This window comes from Dermochelys coriacea, chromosome 8, assembly GCF_009764565.3.
Source record: "Dermochelys coriacea isolate rDerCor1 chromosome 8, rDerCor1.pri.v4, whole genome shotgun sequence".
NCBI lineage: Eukaryota > Metazoa > Chordata > Testudines > Dermochelyidae > Dermochelys > Dermochelys coriacea.
In genome coordinates this window covers 74,226,856-74,243,996 of record NC_050075.1, presented here as the reverse complement: position 1 = coordinate 74,243,996, position 17,141 = coordinate 74,226,856, and the positions used below count along the sequence as shown (strand labels likewise).

The window sequence follows — 17,141 nt, the reverse complement described above, 5'->3', positions numbered from 1 at the left end:
CCACGCTCTATTGTTTATAACATCCTGCAGGCTTCAGTCTGCCCAAATCACAAATGCAAACCGCTTCGACTCTGGGGTCTGAACAGGCTACTTTGTGCTGTACCTAAATAGATACACAGTAGCTGAAAAGCAACACAACAGTGTGAGATCTCAAATACATCTTTACCCAGGGGAAACAAGTGGCAAAGTTTGCTGAGTAGATTTTAGGGTTGCGAAACAAAGACACGAAGCAGTTTTGAAGCTAAGACGTAGTGAATTTCAATATTTGCTAGTTTTCATTCATAGGACATTTCAGATGGCAGGAAACTAGAGAACCCATTTGTATCCCCTCTCTCTTTTCTTAACATCTATAGTTTTTTCTCCAATGATCTATCTCCTTTGTATGGTTGTTGATATTGTATGTAGTTATTTTTATGCCTGCCCATGGTAGTTTAATCCATACATGGTACTAACAGGAGGTGAGTCCAAACTAAAAGCCCTGGGACTGAACATCCTGAACTCTGAAAAAGTTTGCATCTGGATCCTAAGATATAACTCAGTATTAAACTCTTTGTGTAAAGAATTTCCATCTTATTCTTGCATTTAGCACAGTCATTTAGCTGGATAGCATTTCTTTCATCTGTTCCCTAACCAAGGAAGCAGAGTACTGGGCATGTGTAGACAGATCTATAATCCTTGGTGGATATACATTCATAAAGAGAAAGGGGAGTTAAATGGCAGCAGGGTTTAGGATAAAATACAGGAAGCATCCCACAGCAGCGGAGCTCAGACCCTAGGGTGTAACTGACCCAATAATAATATCTATCACTAAGCGCTCCATGTTCTATGGGACAAAAAGATACCCAGCACCAGTTATGATACAGCTGTTAAGGCACAGCAGAAATAGAAAGGGCTCATATATAAGCAATGAAAAATGTTTAGGGGCATAGAAAGACTTCAATATAAGGAAAGACTGTAAAGATTGGTAAAATTTAGACAGGAGGCAAACAGGAGGGGGCCTAATGGATATAAAATAATGAACTGTAGAGAAGGTAAAAAAAAACAAACAGACGTCTCTATTTACCCTCTCTCATAATACAAAAGCAAGGGGACAGTCAATGCAACTGACGGGTAACAAATTTAAAACTGATACATGGAAATACTTTTTATATGATACATAACCTGTGGAACTCATTGCCACAATATATGATTAAGGCCAGGAGTTTATTTATCTGCATAACAAGGATATCCACAGTACACTACACAGGATTTTTTTTTTAAATTTATGTGCTTGCAGTCATAAATTAACCATTAACTGACGGACTTAAGAAAATTCCCTTTTGGGCAGATTATTCCAGAATTGTTCACCAGGAGGTCATGCCTACTGTCAGAAACAGATACTGGACTCAGTACACCAATAATCTGGATTTAATATGGCATTTCTTACATTCCTATATTGTAAATGAAAGTGTGCCTCGGTCAGACCTATCATCATAGGATTTCCCATCTCTAGTTCCCAAATGTGAAGGGTAACCATCCAGGCACTAATTGTTCAAATCAAATGCTTAAAAACACCACTCTGTAATGCTATAGCCAACCCCAAAGACTTAAGTGTTTGCAGGAGTTGATGGAAAAACTTACTGGTTGTATTGTCATAAAAATAAATGGATTCCTTCTTGGTGGAGTCAACCCCTAGGAAGGCTTTGTAGTTATTATCTTCATACCAGTTGAAGGAGAATATTCTGGAACCACTTCCCTCTGGATAGCCACAGAGAAGATTAGACAAGGCGCTCATCAGGTGACTGAAGGATTCTGGCCCTCCACCTTGTACAAACGGTTGCAGAACCAACAAAAGGTCCTGAACGCTTGGCCTCCTGGCTAGCTGTAGCAAAACAAGACTTCTTTATTAACAGCAACCCTCCACAAGAAAACCAGAATGGGTAGGACTTTATTGTGCCCAGCCCTCCTGGTGGTGAGCAGTGGGACCTGAAGGTGCCTTCTCCTCTTTTATCCCACACTGGCAACAAGACAGTTTTGGTGCTTGTGCTCTTCTGCCTTACTGATAAAGGCTGTCACGGTTCATAGCCACTGAAGTTTACACCCATATTTATGGTGGGGAAAGAGACTAAGGATGTATTTTCCAGATATCATCACTCCTTGACCATTCCACTGATGTAATTTGGATTCTTTCAGATAAATCAGATGTTTGAGAGACAAACCGATGGATCAAACAAGGGCAGAGGAGAGCTGTGCACTGCCAAAAACGGGTGATTCAGTTCATTATCAGATTGCTTACCTCTCGCACTGCTTGAGACACATTAGACAGCACTCTCCCCCAGGATCTCAGGTCAACACCTTGCGCCTTACTGTCTCGAACAGTGGGAAGCTGTGATTAAATTAAAAATAGAGAAGAAATGAATCCAGTGTCTACCGGACAATGGTGTCTACTACCCAGTTACACTATGGGGAACGGAAAGCTCTGTAGATTCTCCTTTAGCTCAAGTGGTAGGAGTCTGTTTTTGAGCAGAAGGTTCAAAGTTCTGTCCCAGCTATTGACTGTGAAATCCTGGAGGGCTACAATTTATTTACAATTGGGGCGGTGGGGGGGGGGGGAAGGAGTCTGAGTAAAGTAACTAACTGCTCTAACTCTCAATGGGATGAAATGGCCATGGGGCACTGAAAACACAGCTGGAGATTTATGTGGTGCATGGTAGTCCTGGCTTCATCCCTTTCCTCTGCTATACGAGCAACAAGTATGGGGAATGGTTTAAAAGCCCTTGTGACAGGTGCTTTGCATTGGGGTTATCCTCCTGGACCCGTAAAAATGGCTTTTTAGGCCAGATTATGCCAGTGGTGTGGCTCAAAGGCCCATCCTTCAGTGGAGTACCTCATTTGCTCTTCTCCACAGGCTGCTGTTTTCTTTAGGATTACAACAAAATATAAAGCTGGTCTTTTAAATTAACTATTAAATTTTATAATCAGGCTGTCTCTTAAAAAGGTTCCTTTGGAACTGCACATATATACTGCTTTCCAACCCTATGCTCTTTCTTCTTTCAGATGGCAGTAGTTAAGAAAGCAGAAGAAGCTGCACTCTGTAGATAAACAGGAAATCACAAAAGTAGCAGTTTCATGGAGAGCACATGCTTGTACCTTAACATGTCAGTTACATTGAATGGAGAAGCTTGCTACAAAAACTGCCTCAAATTATGTTTTCACTTTCCCCTGATGCCTCCAAGAACCTAAAAATGGATACAACTCTGAAAGGCCAGAGAGCTGCCTTTTCTTCTTTGAAAGATTTTGCAACACTGAACAGAAATCAGTGTACACAACAAAAAGCTAGCAAAGTTCCTCCTAAGCAAACAGAAAAGACCCAGGATAAATACCCTACATGGAAACAGCTTTCATTAGCCAGAGGAGAAAGGAAGAGAAATTGTCACCTCCTCCTCCATAGTACACAGAGCAATGCGTGTGTGTGCTAATTACTGTTTTTAAATATTTCCAGCATGATGCATCTGATACGATTCATATATCACAGAAAGCCTTCTAAATAGATGTGCTCTGGAATGACTGAATGATTCACTAGGAGAAAATTTCTTCCCCACCAACATCCTCCTACATTACCACAGCATGGGGGTGAGACAGGACTGGTGGGGAGCGGGGCATGTGCAGGCAGTGAGCTTCTCCCACCCCAAATATTATAGAGCACAGTTCTATAGCAGCTTACTGAACCCCAATGTACTAGGAGTTGCAGCACAGAGTGGGATGGAAATTTGTCCAAACGTTTTCAGTTTCACTAGGAGAGAAGGTAACATCATTAGAAAATGGAGCCCTTCAGAATGGAAGGGATTCTTTGAGCCAATACAGGGCCCAATTCTGGAAACCTTACTCCCAATGGGCTGGCTGACTCTGCACTGCCTTGCACTCTGCAGTCATTTACTTCTGTGCAAAGTGAGTGTGAAAATGCAAAGCAGCAGCACTTTGAAGTGTGAGTGTGGTCACCCGCGAGCGCTAGGAGAGAGCTCTTCCAGGGCTTCTGGTAATCCACCTCCATGAGGAGGTTGGCTTCCAGCTCTTGGAGCCTGTTTACACTAGCGCTTTAAAGTGCTCTGACTTGCTGTGCTCAGAGGGGTGATTTTTCACACTCCTGAGCCCGCAAGTTAGAGCACTATAAAATGTAAGTGTAGCCAAGCCCTTAGATATGTGGTGGGTTATGTTGTACAAGTATAACCACATGGCCATATAATACAGAGTGGCCTCAGGCAGTGAAGACAAACAGAGCCAGTGTCAAACTCACAGATATTCTTAATCCAAGTGGTTCCATGTTAATCCACTTGATACTGCATTGAGCCAAGACTGATTACACATGAAGCAGGTGAAGAAACACTTGATCAGGGTGGATTTTTGTATTTCAGTGAGCAACTGATTCTGCATTGAGTAAAATTGTAATTCCCCTCTGAGCTGTGTTAAGATATTAAATAACTATCTTTGTGTTTATACTTCATATAACTCGAGCATCTGAAATGGAGAAAACGTGACAACTACCCAACCAGCTGCAATAACAGCAATGCTCTGGAAAGAGGCTCACTTTCCTCACTGCAGCGAAACAAGTCCAGATAGCAAAGGAAGGGATCTTTTTACTCTGCATTTATTTTACTATCAGAACTGTGATTTGCTTTCATTCCCACCAACAAGCCACAGGGTTGTGTAGACACATGCATGTGTGTGTTAATACATATACACCCCTCAATTTTAGTGTTCACAGATTTAAACAACAAATGTAAGTGGATCAATTCCAGGGCTGCGAAGAAGCACATTTCAAAAGTACCTGTGGCAAAGAATGTTTATTATACAAAATCACTCTGTGTGGCTAAACTATGTTGAGATGGGCTTTGACTCGAAGAGGGACTTTTACACTTGAGAAAACTCAGATATATTAGACAGATTTATTATTTAATGTTTATATTGCTGGCAAGCAGGGAGACCTCAACCCAGAAGCAGAGATTTAGTCAGGGGTATTTTTGGTGAAAGTCATGGACAGGTCACAGACTGTGAATTTTTATTTATTGCCCGTGACCTCTCCATGACTTTTACCAAAATTACCTGCGACTAAATCTTAGCCTTACTTATAACCAGTAACCTAATTATCTGCCCTAGCAAAAATGTAAATGTCGGCTTAGAACATGGGTGCTATAATGCAAAGAAAATCCTTGAAGTAGAACACCAGAAACAACACACGCCAGGCAGATTTGTGTTAGTACTCACCAGCTGGAAAAGCTTAAAAAAATCAACATTTGCATACAAGGAGTCTTCTATTTGCTGCAGGTTCTCCTGAGAAAGGGCACACATTGCGTTGTACACAGCATGCATACCCCTTTGGCTGCTGAAGATAATGAAGCGGTTGAGTAGGGTCTGGCTACAGGCGATGTCCTTCAGAGTCAAGTCAGGGACTCCATAGGCAAACTGCAGCCAAAAACAATTCACTTTTATCATTGTGGAACTTTCAGCCTTTTCAGTAAGAACTAGAGACAATACTAATGCCTTGGTGGTTACAATTAGACCCTACCAATGCCTTCATGGACTGTAGGGTGACACAGCCATCTGAAGCCACAGCCCTCGAGTGACCGCCAATTGATGTCATGTGTAATCACCTCCCCTAGGCAAGGCTTTTCTCCCCTCACTGGGGAATCCAAGTTGTTTTCAGACACAGAAGTATTCTTCCCCCTCCCCACCACCTCAAGAAGGGCCTGTGTCATATCCAGTCATCCTGCTGGCTAAGGAGGAATGAATGTGGCTCCCATGTGTATGTCAGTGTTGCCTCAGAACCTGCCAAACATGCCATGTGGCTCTACCTTTGGTATGGGTCGAGCATGCTCCTAACCCTGGCTGACCAGAGAGCAAAGGGCCAACCCTATTCTGATTCTGAAACCTCCAATGACAACGAAGGTCTGGTCTACACACAGATTTTGTACCACTGTAATTATTTCAGTTAGGGGTGACTTTTTACCAAATTAGTTAGAGTGGTACAAGTCCTAGTGTGGCTGCAGTTATACCAATATAAAGGTTCCTTATGCAGATATAGCTTATTGTGTGCATACAAGGAGGGCTTTGCTACTTTAACTGTGCCAGTATATTAAAGCATCACAATTTTTGTGTGTAAACAAGGCTGTAGAGAATGTGTCATATGACACAATTAAAACATTCACATATGAAATATAGCACACAACTGAAATTAATATTTTAAATGACTTATATTTTGAGTGTGTGTGCAATTCAAGTTATTAGACAATGCAATACCAGCCAGGCCTGGCATCGCACAGGATCTAAGGAGACATTTCTCCCCTACCCTGATCTTCAAGGGCCCCCAAATTATTGTCAGAAAGGCCAAAATATGTGCAGAATGTACAGTTCTCATCCATGATATAAAATTATAAATCACAGCAAAATCCTAACACAGTAGCCAAATTTTACTTTTTTAAACTCTTAAAATCCAAGATTTTCCCCTGGGGCCTAACTAGTCCCTAGACACCTTGAAGGTTGTTTGTTTTTTTTAAATAGGAATATCCAGAGGCCCCCCCAAATACCCAATTCCCCTCCCACCACCCCAAATGGGACCCTAGAACCGGCCCTGCCCATCGCACTATGGGAAGGATAGGCTCTCGCCCTCTAAGGGAACTGAGCTGGGATAAGCACACTCTGCAATGGCATTGCTTCAGGCTAATCTGCAGCAGTGATAGTCTCATCATGAGATGATCAATCTTCAAAAGTTAAATATGACAGATGAATGGAGTGTGGCCTGTGACTGTGCCACGTGATGTCCCCTAGGGGTGATCTGCTGGTGCAAAGTTACTTTATACTGATGCCTAAACTCATGAACACTATGTGAGCCAGATATTCTAAGGGCTCATGGCTATATTATTAGCACAACCTGACAGTAAGGGAGAGGATAGAAAGCAACAGAAGACATGTCAGTATTGACTGGACTTTTAAGTTTGGTTTGTGTTTTTCAGGCAAAATCCAAAGAGGGATGGGTGAGAACAAGTTAAAAGTTGGATTGTTCCAGTTTGACAGAATTAACCCACTGTGGTGAAGGCATTTGCTCAAAGCTTGGGAAGTATAGACAGCATTTTTGAATGTGGACACAAGGGCTCTATCTACACTACATGGCAAACCTGGGTTTGTGGGATCTGTGCTTGTGGAGACAGTGTTTCCAAGTCCATGCTTAAGCGTCCACACTGCATTGAAAACTTGGGTGTACAATTGCTGGTCCGGGGTCTTACAACCAAGCTAATGCATTATACTGCACTACTACTGATTTGGGTCTGTGGCTTGAGCTATGTCCATACTACAAGATGACAGGGCTTGGAGAGAAGTCACAGTGGGACTTGGGTTCACTCCCCGCCACCCCAGTCAATCCTGTTCTGCGTAGTTGGCAACCTGAGTCAGAAGATTTGCATGTGTATGGTAGCGGGGGTTTGGGCTCAAACCTGAGTCTAAGCCCCAGTTTACAAGGCAGTGTAGATGTATTCAAAGTGTTTCACAAGTGTTCCAGATGCCTGGCTTGGGGTTGGCAATACCCAAGTTCCAGGCTCAAAGTGAGCTGCGCTGATGGCTAGTAAGAATGCTTTGTTTGGATTTGTAAAGCAAGTGAGGAAACCATGATGTGGATGTTACTGATAGGGATTCATCGCAGAACAGCAAGAGGCTATTTTATTTACACAATGTAGCTGCCCTTTGAGACTGCCCAGGAACAGAAGAGGTTAGAAAAACACCCAATCTCTACCCTTTTAAGTTGTTCTACAATGTGGGCTGTAGCCAACCTTTTCTAAGCTGCTTATCTTTATCTGTGCTGAAACCCAAAAGCAACTCTTTAGAAGAAAACTCTACTAATTTTATCAGTGTGTCATTGTTTAGCCAGAACATGCAAGCTGAAGTACAAACTATTTTTCAACTAGCAGGCTTTTTGATCAGTTTTTGCTTTCTTTGCAGTGTGTCATTTCCTGCACACCCAGCATGGTAGGAGGTTGGAGCAGCAGCTAGCTGTTTGCCAAGGAGCGAGACTCTTGTTAACAAATTTCTTTGAGGTTGGGGGAAAGAGAGGGAGAGATTGCGTTTAACTATGTATATGTGTAAAAGATCCAGATCTGGAATAGCAGAAGATCCTTAAGAGGACATATGGTCTTGTGATTAAGCCTCTGAAGCAAGACTCGGAAGATCTGTATTCTAGTCCTGGCTCTACCCCCTTCTTCAGCAGGGGCAAGTTACATGGGCTGCAGTTTTCAAAGGGGCCTATAGGAGTGAGGCATGCAATTCCCACTGAAAGTCACTCCCATAGGCACTTTGAAAAATTACAGCCTTTAGGCCAGGTCTCCACTAGAGACCTATATCCGTATAACTAAGTTGCTCAGGGGTGTGAAAAATCCACACCTCTGAGCGACATAGTTATACCAACCTAATACCCCATGTAGGCAGGGCTACATCAGTGGGAGAGCTTCTCCTGTCAATGTAGCTACCACCTCTTGGAAAGGTGGATTAACTACACTGGTGGGAGAAGTTCTCCCATTGGCATAGGCGCATCTTCTCTTACATGATACAGCAGGCGCAGCTGTGCAGAAGCAGCATTTTAAGCGTAGACCTGCCCTTAATCTCTCTGTCTCTCAGCTCCCGATGCGTGAAGCGTGGCTAATACACACTCTACCTCATAGGATGAAATTAACCTTTGTAAGATGAGCTGCTGCTAGTGATTAGTGCCAAAAGTCTAGAAATAAACTGTACCCATGGAAATCTACAATGGCTATCAACAGAGCTTGCTGAAATTCAGAATGTTTTCTGCAAAACATTTTGGTTTCTTCTAATTGGCATTTTCCAATTAAAAAGTATTTGGTTGGAAAATTCCTGACCAGCGCTGACAGTCAACAACAGGTTTCCTTTGGCTCTTCCTCAGTTGGTGTTAAAAATGGTTCGGATTCTGATGTAGAAAGAGCCAAACTTTTCACAACACCATTACAGAAAGCATGACAGATATCCACGTTACTGGAAGTCAGGATCATGCTTTCTGCAGCTGTGTTGAAAATATTTTGGCCCTGTATATAGCCAAACTGGTTTCAATACTAGATAAGGAAAGGCACCTGGGAACCCACTACTAACAATCAGTCAACAATGGGTCATTTCCTTAGTATAGCAGATCTAGGAGGGGGATGAGGAGTGAAAGGAAATGTGAAGTGAACCCCAACAGGATCCTTTTCTGTATTTTTACTTCATAAGCACTAGAGAGACCTAGCTTTTCAGCTCCTCAGCTGGTGTAAATTGACAAAGTGGCATTGAAGTCAGTTGAAATATGCCACTTTACACCAGCTATGGATCTGGCTGGGCGTGGGGGGGGCTCACTGGGTGAGGGAGCTTCCCGTAGCTCTAGTCAGCCCTGTAGTGGATGAGTAATCTGGCAACCAGTCACACCAGCTAGCACCTGTAAAGTCTGAGAAGAAGTGAATGCAATTCATTAATCCCCTCTCCTGCTGGCCACAAGCAGGCCCACACATTTCCAGCATTTGTGCTTTATGTGACAATGAAAAAGAAGAATTGTGTCATTCAGCCTGAATTATTCCCGCCCTCCCCCCCCCACACACACAGCATGGAGAGCAGTAATCCCAGGGGTCTGATTCAGCAATGTTCATTCATCAGCACAGCATTCCTCTCAGAGCTCCCCAGCCACTGGCACATAGAAGGCCAAAGACAGCGTGGACTTAGTCACATACAATCCTCTGAGTAGCTACCTCAGGAATGATCTTTTCACTGTGAATTTTCTGAGTAGATCTATTATTCATTAAGGATCCAGGACAACTGGTCTGCTTTTCACTGCTCCCATCTTTCTCCACGAGACAGTGCCATAAAGCCCCTGTGTGATCCAGCTGACATAGAGGAAGTGAAGTTAAACGTTTCTACCCTCAGAGTTCTCCCTTGCTGTTCACCACATTGTTGAGTTAAAATGGGGCACAGCTGCATGATGTTCCTGAGCCAAGTCTTTGATCACAGGGACAGATTCATTGGTAGGCAGTGTAGCTACCAGATATTAACTCAGCTGCTTTGGAGTAACAGGCAGCAAACCATAGTGCCTTGGTTCAGTCCATCCCCCAGGTATTTTTTAAGGCCAAAATATGGATTCTGGATTCTGGAAAAACTAATGAAGGGGGAAGAGGTGCTATCACCCATCTGGTGCCTCCAGCTGGGCTGCTTTTTATTCCTGAATGTACAAAGATAACTGCCTTGCAGTAGCAGGTGGGTGCTGTTATACTAAAAGGCCTTGTCTACACTGGGTAGGGTACATGTAATTACATGCCACAGTGAAAGGCAGGCTGCATCCACACTGTTGTGTAGCTACATGTGTGGTAGGGAAAGGCTCCAGGACACTACACTACTAAAACCAGCAGTATAGACAGAGGAGAGACTACTTAGGCATGTAGAGAGTCATGTAGGGTATACACGTTAAGGTTCTGGCATGCCTTTACTCTTCTCAACTAAGCAGTGCCTCATCATCTACACTGCTATTTATACTGATGCTGGGGGTGTTTGCAGTGTACGTACTCTACCTGCTGCTGTAAGTGTAGACATAGCCTATATCAACCCACCTGTTCAGGGCGCACTTGAGAATTAATCAGCTGGAAAACCACTGAGTCTGAGAGACCAGCATCATTCAGCAGAAAGGACGTCAGAGTCTCCTCTTCTTTCAAGATGTCTCGGATTCTTAACCCTCTTCCTGAATGCAGAGGGAAGCAATGTAAAGAGCACTGAGAAGCTGGACAAGATGAATTAAAGAATGCCCTGCTTAGACCCATGGAAACTGTATGCTTTGGCCAAGGTTTTCAATAGTTACTAGTGACTTTGAGGTCCACCACGAGACACCTGAATAGTGCTTTGTTTTCAGGAAATATTGAGCACCCACCATCTGAAAATCAGATCTCCTAAACAGTGCTTGAATTATGGGGGAAAAAGTAGGGGGCCCTTAATGAACATACACATTTAAAAACACACAAACACACACGCCAACCTTACATCTCCCCCGTCCCCCGCACTTTGAATGAGACAAAAGTGAGATAGCCCCTAAAAGCAGTAAGAGGGCCTTCCCCATAGTTGAGCATTGCTTTTAAAAGCACCTCAAAAGTAAGCAACTGAAAACTGAGGCACCCAAAATCACTGGTCACATTTGGAAATCTTGACTTTTCTTTTGAAGTCATGTTTTGTTTTATATATTCAGTTACTATGATGTTGTGATGTCCCAGTCTCCCCCTCCTCCTTTGCTGGGTGTTGTACAAACAACCTTTGACAATTGGTGTCATTTACACTCACTTTGCATTCACTGTCAACAACAACGTGTGCTAACAGCCTAATTTTATATTTTGTAAGAATGGCCCTTTTAAAACCTTTCACAGGCAAAACTTCATTAGTCTTTTCAAGGGGCATGTCTCCAGGAACAGCATTAAAGCTTTATAGTCCCCACTATTAAACAAATCCTACTCAAGAAACAATTCACAGACACAAACACACAAGAAAGGCCACAAAATTTCATTTCTTCCATCTTTATGATAATATATATAATTTACAGTAATGGGTCCAAAGCACCTTAACTCCTGATAAGGTTACTAATGAGCCAAAACCCTGAAAACTCTTGCTGATGTCAACAGGAATTTTGCATGAAAACTATCCAAGTAAAAACTCAGTAAGGATCTCAGAATTTGGCCCGTAAGTTCGGCACCATTACTGTTGAATGTTCTAGTGTATCTCATAGATAGTGCAGATAGTGCCACCCGTACTTAAGGTTGCTGGACACCTCCCATTATAAGATCCTGTTTTCAGTTGTTTTTAACTTCACCAGACTAGTGTTTGGGATGAAATTTTCCATGATAGATATCTGCCTCACACTAAATTGTTTTGGAAAATTTCAGCAAAAACAGTTCAGCTGTTTCCCAGAATAAAGCTAGAGGAAAATGGTTTTTTTTGCCCATATTAAAAACAATTCTTATAATTATTTGAGAAACTCTAGTCCTCCATGCTTTGCAGCAGGCTCTTGAAATTTGTCTGGGGAGCTTGAGGGAGAAAGGAGGTTGCACTGGTGTTAGGATGTGTCATTTTGTGCCATCGCTGGGAAAATCTGCTAAATTTGGCCAAGTTATGAGCTTCTGAATATCTCAGTTCATACTCAGTAGAGACTTGTTAGGGTTTGGCAGGTAAATACGCCAAAGATTCCATCAGCATTGAACATACACAGGAGTCCAGGGGCTGAGCAAGACCTTCCCTGTAATTGCTCCTGCAGGAAACCTAGGGTTGCTGTGGCACCAAGGACAGGAACGGAGAGCAGGGAGACTGTATCCTGTGCTTCCCACTGTTCATGCCTCCCCAGTGTGGAGGAGGGATCAGGCTCACAGGCATGCAGAAAAGTTAGGAACTGGGACTAGGGAAATGGCAAAGGGAGAGACTGGGTGGGATGGGGACTGTGATGGGTTGGCCGAGTCTTGGGACTGGTTCAAAGAGCCAGGGGAAGGTGGACTGATACAAACAACCTTAATTGTGGCATTTCCTAATTTTTGTATGCTTGTCTTTTCCCCCTTAATGTTCTCTTAACACAGTTTATATATGTAACTTTTACACACACACACACACACACACACACACACACACAGCACTAGTAATTCCTTCCATGCAGAGGAAAGAGTAGTGCTTCTCATCCTGTTTCTTTATCCCCCAGCATGAGTTTTGTTGGCTGCTTTATGAACAAGCAGAACAACTTTTATTTTAAAATAAATCAGGCCATTGACTTTTTTTTTTTAAACTGGGATTCTGAAGCAGCACTAATATTGGGCTACACAGGATGCCTGGCAGCTGGACACTTGTTTATTTTCTGACTTAAATAGAGCTGACATGCCTTGTAAAGGAACACCAAATGCAGAACTGGGATTGCAAAGAAAGTTGAAAAGCTTGAAAAACCTGGAGTGCAGCCCTGCAACTCTGAACTTCAAAGCTCTGGCATTTTGTGCTTTCCCTCACTCCCACAGAGCTGATTGTTTGGGATCAGTTTTTGCAGCTCACTTCCAAAATACAGCTCAGAATATATTTGTGTTCTTAAAAAGCCTACATTTTGGGGTATTTTGAGGTGCCCCAAGCTATTCACACTGAGTTAGTCCCCTCATGACATCCATACAGTATATGCACACACCATCCTAGAACACCTGCATCATATTGTTTATTAGAGTCACTGTATATATTGTCTTATTAACAAATATTTGCTGAGTCACAATATTAGATTTTAGTGCGTGCGCACGCATGCATACACACACACACAAACTTCTGAGGTGAAGGACTTGTAGCTAGAATAGGTCACTGCCACTCTCTGGGGCAATCCATTTTTGTCCCACTAATTTTTGGAGTGTCCTTTTAGAATTTAAATCAATAATTTGTAAGGCCATTCAAATACAGAATGTTTAAATGTATGTTTACCAACAGGCAGGTGTGAACTGTATTCTCACTCCTGAAATTATCTGCAGAGGTGAGGATTACCCAGCTCTTGGGCGGGAATGTACTACAGTCTAAAGAATATAATGAAACAAATTGCCTGCAATTCTTTCAGGATTAGTCCTCATTGTTTCCATAAACTGGATCATAATGCGCAATTCCTCCCAGATTCTGCCCAAGTCATGGATTTCAGATGCTTGGAGTAGAAGCTCTTGAGCATCTTGATACACTCTTGCTAAGCTGAAAGATGAATCAATGAGTCATTAGAAAAGACTAATGACACAGGGCAGGTAAGACAAACCTTACATGTCATGGGAAACACGGAAACAAAGAGCATGAGGCTCTTCACACACAGGTTAATCTGGTCATACTGTTCACTAGACATAGGGAGCAATGTTCAGATCTGGATTAGAATCCAAACTTCCCCAAAGTTTGAGCATGTTAATACTTGGGATTTTGTTAAAGTCTATTTCTGTACTTAAACCCTTTGGAATGGCTTTAATGTTGTCAGGCTATAGACATGTCAATCTCTATGGATTCAATACAGCAGCATCAATCTAACAACTATTACAGAGAGACTATTTGATCTATTGTAACAGAATCAAAATTTGCACTAACCAGCAGCAACCTACAAGCCCAATTTGAAAACGAAAATTACTTTGAGCCTAATTTGGTCATGCTTACTCATGTTGAGTAGTATTTTACTCAGAGTGTGGCCTTCCCCCCCCATAGAGTAAGGTACAGTAGTACAATACAAGTAAGGGTGGAAGAATCAGGCTCTGTATTTGTGGAACAGGTACAAATAAATTCTAACAAGTAGCAGTGAGAAACAGAGCACATCTAGGTATTGAGCTGTCACAGATGACCATACCCTATGCAGTGGGCAGGAGATAGAACCTGGACATACATCGTTGCTGAAACACTGAATTTCTTTAAGAGTGCTATATTTTTCCATACAAAGACTGATACTTTCAACCTAAATAACTTATTTTAGATTATAGGAAATAGCAAAACAAAAAGGAAGTCAAATCAAATCTCTCAGAGAGCACAGTGTGTTTGCCTCTTCTGATGTGTTGAATCTGATTTGCCTCACATAGCAGCAGCAAGAAAAAGAGACTACCTAGAAAAGTAAAGGTGCATTATACAGAAAACAAATACACTAGCTCATAGGCCACTCAGTTTGATTTAACATTTTAAATGTTCACAGATAAACAAAAAAAGAAAGTGAAATGAAAAGGGAAAACCAAAGTGGGCCAGTTTCAGATGGCTGCACCTTTGATGGCCTTGATGTTGTTAGCTCATGGATGTTTCTGCTTTGGAGTCTCTAAAGCAATGTTACTCAGATTGAAGCTCATGAACTGCAAGTGGTTCTTTAATGAGTCTTTCTGTAGTTCTTTGCAGCACATGATATTAAAACACTGATTTAATTATTAGCCAATCTAGTTATTAACCAATCAGGATGCTTTTCCTATATTAACAACCAACTGTAATTGATAAAATAATAATACTTGGTCAGTCATTTTGCTGTGTGAATAAACTAAACTAAACATTTCCCATCATACTGTTTAAATATGAATATATAGTACTATAGTAAATGAAACAATGAATTCACACTAATGTGGCTCTTTTAGGCAATGTTGATTGCTAATTTGGCTCTTGAACCTCAGAGGTCTGAGTATCACTTCTCAAAAGATAAAACCGCCCCCGGCAAATGGGCATGTGGCCATTATTTTCTGCATGTTTTAACAGATTTTGCAATTGTCCTCATTTTGCTCTAGATGTCCTTGCCCTGCTAAACTCTGTGACTTGCATGAGTCAGCTATAATACACAACACACAGAAGCACTTGCAAAGATCATTCTGACCAAAAGATCAGAATTTTGTCCATCTCCCCATGAGTGAATTTAGTGTTTGAGAATTGACAGACTGAGGGAAGTCTTTTATATTTTACCAAGACAGGTACAGCATGGGCGGAGTCAATGAAAGCTTTCCCACATTGTCAGTTTGTCCCAGTCCTGATTTAGAGGAAGTATCTCAAATGATAGGAAAAGACAAATCAGGTACTATACTCTTAAATCCTGGGCCTTTGTTCTTAGGCTTCTACTATAATTGGCAACTGAAGTGGTGGTTTTTGTGATGTGGACACTTGTTCACTGGCAATTGGAGGGACACCACCAAACTCAATTGACACAGGCCATAGAACTGCCGTCAGATGCAACCTTTTGGTCTTTATTGACCAGGGCTAGATCTAGATCTAGATTTACATGCTACAGTTATTTCTATCCTGAACCATCCAGTCTTCCTGGATGCTCAACTTTCTGCCAAGGGCTGGATTTTAATTCACACTGCAGAATAATTCTATAAAATACCCTTTATCATGAATCCACCCCATTGATAGGGGATGGGGATTACAGCCAATCTGAGGGTGGACTTTGTGTCTGAAGTTATTCCATGACTGCTCACCAAGATCTGTCACATGTGATATGCATTAGAGACAGGCTGCTAGGCATTTCTCCAGGACCTCAGTATACTAATGCAGCCCCAACCTGGCACACACATATCTTTTCCCTGAATGCAGTAGATTCCTCTTTGCTTACATGGAGTTGTTGTAGTTAGACACAATGCCAGAAGATTCTCCAGGGGTGGGGCTGCGGAAACAAGGATTGTTCATATTACAGAAGATGCCCTGTAACCATGGCAGTGTTCCTGCAGAGGGCATAGCCTTATTTGGAAAATGGCCTGTGTATATGAAACAGAGAAGAGAAGACAAAATATTAATTGTTGGGTTTCATTCCTAAGGCAGCTTGAATGAACATTAGGAGTTTCACATGTTTTCTTGTTGCAAGAGGAATGTTATGGTTACTTTGTTAGCCAGGAAAGTTTTTTTCAGGTTTTTGTCTTTGTCAAATAAAAAGACGTATGTTCTGTGTATTATTTTCAAAACCACTCAGAATTGGTCTAACTCTGCTCCCTCTGAAGTCAGTGGTAGAACTCCCATTGATTTCAAAGGAAACAGAGTTAGGCCAATGCTGACCATTTTGAAAATCCCACCCTCCACATTTACTAAAATGATTATGTTAAGGACCATGTCATATTAATCACAGGTTTCAGAGTAGCAGCCGTGTTAGTCTGTATTCGCAAAAAGAAAAGGAGTACTTGTGGCACCTTAGAGACTAACAAATTTATTAGAGCATAAGCTTTCGTGAGCTACAGCTCACTTCATCGGATGCATTTCCATTGCATTGCAATGCATCCGATGAAGTGAGCTGTAGCTCACGAAAGCTTATGCTCTAATAAATTTGTTAGTCTCTAAGGTGCCACAAGTACTCCTCGTCATATTAATATTCACAAATGTGAGTTTTAGTGGGGAGTAATTCCAGGACTTCAAACCAAATAATTAATTTAATAGAATCATAGAAGATATGGGGTGGAAGAGACCTCAGGAGATCATCTAGTCTAATCCGCTGCTCAAAGCCGGACCAACCCCAACTAAATCATCCCAGCCAGGGCTTTCTGAAGCCTTAGGTAACCCATTCCAGTGCTTCAATCACCCTCCTAGTGAAATAGTTTTTCCTAATATACAACCTAGACCTCCCGCACTGCAACTTGAGACCATTGCTTCTTGTTCTGTCAACTGCCACCACTGAGAACAGCCTAGCTCCA

General features: G+C 42.0%; 1 protein-coding gene across 1 annotated transcript in view; it reads right to left on the bottom strand.

Annotated features, from left to right (window-relative positions):
• ABCA4 (ATP binding cassette subfamily A member 4) overlaps positions 1-17,141 on the bottom strand; it is a 105,996-nt gene that overhangs the window by 77,562 nt on the left and 11,293 nt on the right. Inside the window, exons 3-8 of the mRNA XM_043491309.1 lie at positions 16,076-16,217; positions 13,580-13,719; positions 10,602-10,729; positions 5,242-5,439; positions 2,276-2,365; positions 1,621-1,861 (exon numbers count right to left, since the gene is read on the bottom strand). Coding sequence (XP_043347244.1) covers positions 1,621-1,861; positions 2,276-2,365; positions 5,242-5,439; positions 10,602-10,729; positions 13,580-13,719; positions 16,076-16,217 — 939 coding nt within the window. The remainder of the gene's footprint in view (positions 1-1,620; positions 1,862-2,275; positions 2,366-5,241; positions 5,440-10,601; positions 10,730-13,579; positions 13,720-16,075; positions 16,218-17,141) is intronic.